At 44.3% G+C, this 6,993-nt stretch overlaps 1 protein-coding gene across 1 annotated transcript; it reads left to right on the forward strand.

The window, feature by feature from the left end:
- Window positions 1–2,396: 2,396 nt before the first annotated feature.
- LOC144375608 (large ribosomal subunit protein eL21-like) lies at window positions 2,397–3,028 on the forward strand. The gene is made up of 2 exons (XM_078041064.1): window positions 2,397–2,795; window positions 2,999–3,028. The coding sequence occupies exons 1-2, from the start codon at window positions 2,397–2,399 to the stop codon at window positions 3,026–3,028; spliced, it is 429 nt and encodes a 142-aa protein (XP_077897190.1).
- Window positions 3,029–6,993: the final 3,965 nt, after the last annotated feature.

Consider the following 6,993-nt stretch of genomic DNA (forward strand, 5'->3'; position numbering starts at 1 on the left):
GTTGTGGCTCAGTGGTAGAGAAATTAAAACTAACATGTGTGAGGCACTGGGTTCAATCCCTGGTACCACATAAAAACAAATAAATAAAGGTATTGTGTCCAACTACAACTAAAAAAAAAAATTTAAATAAGTGTTATGCTGAGTGCAAGGATCCAATCTTAAAAGGTGGTGTTCAGTTTGGTTCCACCTGTATGACACTCCCAAAGAGAGAAACAATAGGGGTGAAGAACAGAGCAGTGGTTGCCAGGAGTTATCAATGGGAGCAGCAGAAGGTGTATCTGGAGAGGACTTGCACCCAGGAGCTGTTTGGGTGATGGAGCTGTTCCATAACCTCATTATACATTGTTAAAATGTGTTTAAAAACCTCATATACATATGTTAAAATTCACAGAACTGTACACACACACACACACACACACACACACACACACGAGCCAATTTTAATGTATAATTTTTGTGGTTAGAGGCACTTAACCACTGAGCCACATCCTTGCCCTTTTTCTTTTTTATTCTGAGACAGGGTCTCGGTAAGTGACTGACGCTAACCTCCAACTTGCAATTCTGCCTCAGCCTCCCAAATCACTAGGATTACAGGGGTGCACCACTGCGCCAGGCTTAATGAATAATCTTAAAAAGAGTAAGAGAGATATTGGAAGAAAAAGAGAAAGTGAATGGCAAAATTTGACTGTTGTTGTGTCTAAGTGTGGATATAAAGGTATATATTGTGCCAATCTTTCTGTTTTTCTGCACATTTGGTATTTTTTAAAATCTAAAGAGGAGAATTACCTCTGACGAGTCAGCCTGACCCTGTGCGGCCCAGGAGCAAAGGGGAGAACAACCATTCCTCCATAGGCCTCACCCTTACATCCGGGACCCTGAATACGAACAAAACATTTCCTGGGTCAGCCCTGAGCCAGGTACTCAGCAACTGACCAGAATCTCCAATTACTTTCACCAGCCTGGGTGCTAAGGACATGTAAGATTGCGCATGTCTAGTCCCAACCTCTTGCACCTTCTCCCTGGAGACCAGACAGGTCCCTTCAGGAACCCCTGCTCCCTGGTGATGCTCCCACAGGACTCCTGCAGACCCCCTCAGCAGCCCTCCTCTGGGTTCCCCTCAACTACACACAACTATACATCTTAGTGGCATTTGTCACATTGTAGGGTCATAACAATGTAGGGTCTGCCTCCAAGAACAGAAAGGAAATGTCCTTGATCCCCTGACAGGAGCTACAGGTCTGCGTACATTGGCAGAGGACATCACTTCTCAGTGTGACCTGGAGACACCCCCCCACACCTCCGAATCACAGGTGCTAATTGAAAGGCAGACTCAGGTCCCCACCTCAGACCCACTAAACCAGATTGACTGGAATGAGGTGCAGGAAACAGCATTAGAGCCAAGGCCCCCCACACTGACAGCTAAAAACACTAGCCCCGGAGAGCCTCATGTTCCTCCCAGGTGAGAAACCTCTCCTAATGGACTTACTAATCCGGGGAAGAAACCTATCCCTGCCTCCTCTCTAACCCCACCCTGAGTTTGGCCTAAGCAGAGGTCAGAAAATTTTTTCTGCAAAGGGTCAGATACTAAATATTTTAGGCTTGTGGACCATGGAATATCTGGGACAACTACTCAACATGCCTTGTAGCATGAAAGCCACAAACATGTAAATGAATGGGATGGCTGTATTCCAATTAAACTTTATTTGTGGATACTGAAATTTGAATTTCCTATAGTTGTCCCACATCATAAAATATTCTTCTTTTGATTTTTTTCCCTCCTAGTACTGGGGGTGGAACCCAGGGTTACTCTTCCACTAAGATGCATCCCTAGCTTTTTTAAGTTTTTATTTGAGTAGGGTGTCACTAAGTTACTCAGGAAGTCCTTGAACTTGTGATCCTCCCGCCTCAGCCTCCTGAGTCATTGTGACTATAGGTGTGCTCCACTGTACATGGCTCTTCTTTTGATTCCTTTAACCACTTAAAATGTAAACACCATTCTTCATAGAGACTTAAAGTAGACGTGTAGTTGCTTAGGCCTGGGAGGGTGAGGGAGTGGGGGATGACAGGTTAAGGGGGCGGAGTTTCTTCTTGGAGTGATCAAAAGCACATATCTGTGAGTATACTAAAAACCACAGGATTGCACACTTTAAATGGGTGAACTATATATCAATGAAGCTGTTTCTAAAAAACAAACAAAAAAACTCTTAGCTCACAGACCACACACAGACAGACAGCAGGTAAGATTCAGCTCATGAGTTCAGCAGACCCCTGGAGCATGTAGGAAAAATTGAGCTCAACAAGATTTAAATGCTTTCTTCCATTTGGCCAGAACCACCATTTTCCAGTAATTCTGCAGAATGAAAAACACAAAGGGAAAGAGGAGAGGAATCTGATAGATGTTCTCTAGACCTTTTAGAAAACATGGAGTCATTCCTTTGGTCACATATATGCAAATCTACAAGAAGGGTGATACAGTAGACATCAGGGGAAAGGCTACTGTTCAAAAAGGAATGACCCACAAATATTACTGTGGCAATACTGGGAAAGTCTACAAAGTTACCCAGCCTGCTATGTGCATAGTTGTGGGCAAGAAAGTTAAGGGCAAGATTCTTGCCAAGAAAATTAATGTGCATGTTAAGCCCATTAAGCACTCTAAGAGCGGAGACAGCTTCTTGAAACGTGTGAAGAAAAATGATCAGAAAAAGAAGGAAGCCAAAGAGAAAGGGGCCTGGGTTCAGCAGAAGCACCAGCCTGCTCCACCCAGAAAAACCAACGGAGCTGGCTGCAGTGGTCCTGTAGTCCCTGCGGCTTGGGAGGCTGAGGCAGGAGGATTGTGAGTTCAAAGCCAGCCTCAACAAAAGGGAGGCATTAAGCAACTCAGCGAGACCCTGTCTCTAAATAAAATACAAAATAGGGCTGGGGATGTGGCTCAGTGGTTAAGCGCTCCTGAGTTCAATCCCCGGTACCAAAAAAAGAGAGAGAGAGAATCAACAGAAAGGAACCTGAGCTGCTGGAACCTGTACCCTAAGAATTTATAGCATGCTAGATATTAAAAAATAAAGGCCCTTAGACTGTTAAAAAATTCAAATCTCCACATACTAAATGAACAGTGTTCTCAAAGTTGAATCTAGACTTGAGCGGGTGGGGAGGAGGTGGGGAGTTAGATAGGAGAGGTCTGGTGGGGTGACATGAGGACAGGCCAGGGCCATGTTAGACAGCTAGGTAGTGAGGCAAGGATAACTGTCTAGGCCAGGTGCTGTGGTTTGAAAGTGTTCCCCACAGTTCATATGTTAGAAACTTAATCACCAAATTCATGTGTAGATGGTATTTGGAGGTGAAGTCTTTGAGAGTTAATTAGGGTTAGGTGAGGTCATGAGGATGGGGCCCCCCATGGTTGGATCAGTGGCTTTATGAGAAGAGGAAGACAGACTTGAGCCAGTTCTCTTATTCTATGCCTTCTGCTATGGGATAATACAACATGAAGGCCCTCACCAGAAGCAGCCCTTTGATCTTGGGCTTCTCAGCCTTCTGAACCATGAGTCAAAAAAACTTCTATTGTTTATAAATTAACCAGTCCCAGATAATTCTGTTATAGTGAACACAAAATGGACTAAAACACCAAAAGTCAATAAACCATAGTCTATTGTCTGTTTTAGTAAGGCCTGTGAAGTAAGAATAATTTTTATAGATGAATGTTTGCAAATGGATAGGGAAACCTACACTAACCGCTGCAATGGTTTAGTGTCTCCCAAAAGTCTATGTGTTAAAGTCTTGGTCTCTAGTATGACACTGTTGGGAGGTAAGAAGGCCTTTAAAGACATGGGGCCTAGGGCTGGGGATATAGCTCAGTTGGTAGAGTGCTTGGTTTGCATGCACTAAGGCCCTGGGTTCAGTCCCCAGCACCAAAAAAAAAAAAAAAAAAAAGAGAGAGAGAGAGAGAGAGAGATGGGGCCTAGTAGGAGATCTTTAGATCACTGGGAGAAAGTCTTAAAGAAATTGTGGGATCCTGGCCTCTTGCTCTTCCTTTTGCTTCCTGGCTGAGAGGTGAGAAGTTTTGCTCCCCCATGCAATCCTAACATGACATACTTCTCTTGCCAGAGCAATAAGGAACTAGAATCTCTAGAACCAATACCAATGAACTTTATAAGTTAATTGTTTTGGGCATTTTGATATGTGGATAGACAGTTTATAAATGCAAACCTCAATTAAGCAAAATGTTATATCCCCCAAATAATTCCACTCTTCTCATTAGTTTACTTGAATTATAAAAAAAAAAGTACTCAATTATTATTATATTTTGAATTTTGTTAATATAAAAAATTATGGAAATTTGTTTTCTATTTTGTTATATAAATCTATACATAATAATCTTGATTTTGCTCTTGGCCCACAGCACCTAAAATATTTACTATTTGGCCTTTGACAGAAAGAGCCTGCTTATCCATGGTCTAGCAATGGATGATATTCCATCTTAAGTGGTGCCTGTCAGGAAACCCCACATTTCCCCAAACCTGGAGTGCAAGTCTATCAATTGTAAGCCATCGCCAGATAGGAGGTGGAGGCAGGGGAGCACTAAGGAGAGATGCAAAGACCATGAACTGAGCCACAGCCCATGGAGATAGAGCTGCTTTTCCTGAATATTCTATAGAAAGATGGTTCCTGTAGAAGAATAGGACAGGGCTGGATTCTTCTGCTACCTGAATAGAACCACATGGAGACAGGCAGTTGATTACTCTCTCACTGGAGGTCAGTTTCCTAAGGGTGGGAACAGGATGGTCTTGTTCTTGGTTTCCTCAACACACATAGCCTCCCACATAGTGGTTTGTTGTTGCTCTTGTTGTTGGTTTGGATATTTTTGTTTTGTTTTGTTTGAGGTACTAGGGATTGACCCAGGGACATGTAACCACTAAGCCACATCCCCAACCCTTCTTATTTTTTGTATTGAGACAGCGTCTCACTAAGTTACTTAGGGCCTTGTAAAATTACTGAACTTGTGATCCTCCTGCCTCAGCCTTCTTAGCAGATGGGATTACAGGTTTATGCTACCATGCCCAATGTACATAGTAGGTATTTAACAAACCCACTATTAATGAGTAAATGATAATTCCCTGAGTTATTGGATTTAGCTGATCTGAGTAAAGACCTCTGATACATACCGCCACCCTCTTTCCTAGACAAATTTTAATGGTATTACCCAAGCTGTGTTCCTCAAGATGTTAAAATGTAGAAAAAACCTGGTGTGGTGGCACATGCCTGTAATCCCAGGGGCTTGGGAGATTGAGGCAGGAGGATCCTGAGTACAAAGCCAGCTTCAGCAAAAGTGAGGCACTAAGCAACTGAATGAGACCCTGTCTCTAAATAAAATACAAAGTAAGTTCTGGGGATATGGCTCAGTGGTCTAGTGCCTCTGAGTTCAATCCCTGACACACAAAAAAAAAAAAGTAGGAAAAAAGTTTTGTGGGTAAATATATTTTGAAAATACTGCCTAGTGAATTCCTTTCCTGGAGAGTCCCAATAAATATGCTCACTTATCAAAGGGCCTGAGAAGTCATGTGCCACTAGCAGTTCAGAGCCCCCCTCACATATTTCCCCAGAGTTTCTAGAGCTTCCCAATGCCACCATTCCCAAGAGTTTGGGGATTCAGGTAATGAAAATCAGACTGGTTCCCAACTTTCCCTGCGGCTGATGCAAGATTGAGCTTTCTCCATTCCATTCCATCCACCTTCTCTCAAGTTTCCAAATTCCTGTTATATGTTGCCTCTTCTCCTATCTTCCTAATCTTGTGCATTTATACCTTTGGGGAAAAAAAATCCTCTTCTTTTTGGGGATTTTGGTTGAGGAGGTAGGAAGGGCCAATGCGCATGTGTTGGTCAGCCATCTTTAGATGGAAGGAAAGAAGGGCTCTGCATTGGGGTCATGCTGGGCAGCAGGAAAGACTGAGAGATGGTAGATGAGTTTAGGACACTACAGCTTTCCAGGCTTCCCCAAGCACTTGGAAACCAGGGTAGGGCTGCTTGGCTAAGAGCTTCAGTAGGACCTGAGAAAGAAAAACATTAAAATGTGGGGATACCCACCCCTCAAGGAGCTTAGTGGGTGAGAGATAAGTAGATGGTTGGGGGGAAATAAATGGGAAGTGTACATGATAGAAATAATCACAGGAGACTAAAGAAACCCCAAGAAGTGGTAGTCCAAGCAGTGTGTGTGTGTGTGTGTGTGTGTGTGTGTGTGTAATCCATCTTTCTGGAAGACAGAAAGCAACAGGAACCATGTTTGTAGAGGCCAGGACAGCACCGTGTAAGGAGTGTGGGGGTAATGAATAGTAAAGGTGTCAAGAAGACATTGTGACCACTGAGTTGGAGAAAACGCAGAGAGAGGACAAAGGAGGGCCTAGGGTGTCATGCTGGAGCCTGGGCTTTATCTTGAAGGTAGTGCAGAGCCCCTGAGGGGTGGCCAGGAGGAGACTTGCTGGTGGAAGAGAGCCCATGGCAGATAGTGCTGGACTCCGAGGCCACTGTGGGAGGTGTTGCAGAATCCAGTGGGAAATGATGAGGATACGCTCAGGCAGCTCGAGTATCCATGATGGATTACTGGGGACAGAGGCAGGAGGATGAAATCAGTGGCATGTGGGCCTGGGAGCAGGGAAGCAGAGGGTGGCCTCAGAGAAAACTCCCAGGTTTCCAGCTCTGTTGGCTGCTGGGAAAGGGCGGGACTATCCCCTTCCAGCTCCTCCCCTCCTTTCTAAAGCCCCCATGACCCCCACAGACCCCGGAGAGGAGAGTGTTGACTCTCCTCCCGCCCCACCTTCCCTCCCCACTATTTGCTTGGAGCCCCGCCCCCCGAGAGAGAGAGAGAGAGAGAGAGAGAGAGAGAGAGAGAGAGAGAGAAGATGAAATCATGGAACAAAGGAGATTAGAGCCACATTTCTTTCTTTGTCTACAATGGAAAACTCTAGTTTGTTACAAGAAAGGAGATTTGAGAGGGGGGCCTCCTGAT

This window comes from Ictidomys tridecemlineatus, chromosome 3 (assembly GCF_052094955.1).
Source record: "Ictidomys tridecemlineatus isolate mIctTri1 chromosome 3, mIctTri1.hap1, whole genome shotgun sequence".
NCBI lineage: Eukaryota > Metazoa > Chordata > Mammalia > Rodentia > Sciuridae > Ictidomys > Ictidomys tridecemlineatus.

Bases quoted from the DNA above. Each gene is read 5' to 3' on its own strand.
- LOC144375608 (XM_078041064.1), top strand. From the start codon at position 2,397: ATGTTCTCTAGACCTTTTAGAAAACATGGAGTCATTCCTTTGGTCACA. The intron at 2,796-2,998 runs GTAGTCCCTGCG...ATCAACAGAAAG, and splicing joins GAGCTGGCTGCAGTGGTCCT to GAACCTGAGCTGCTGGAACC.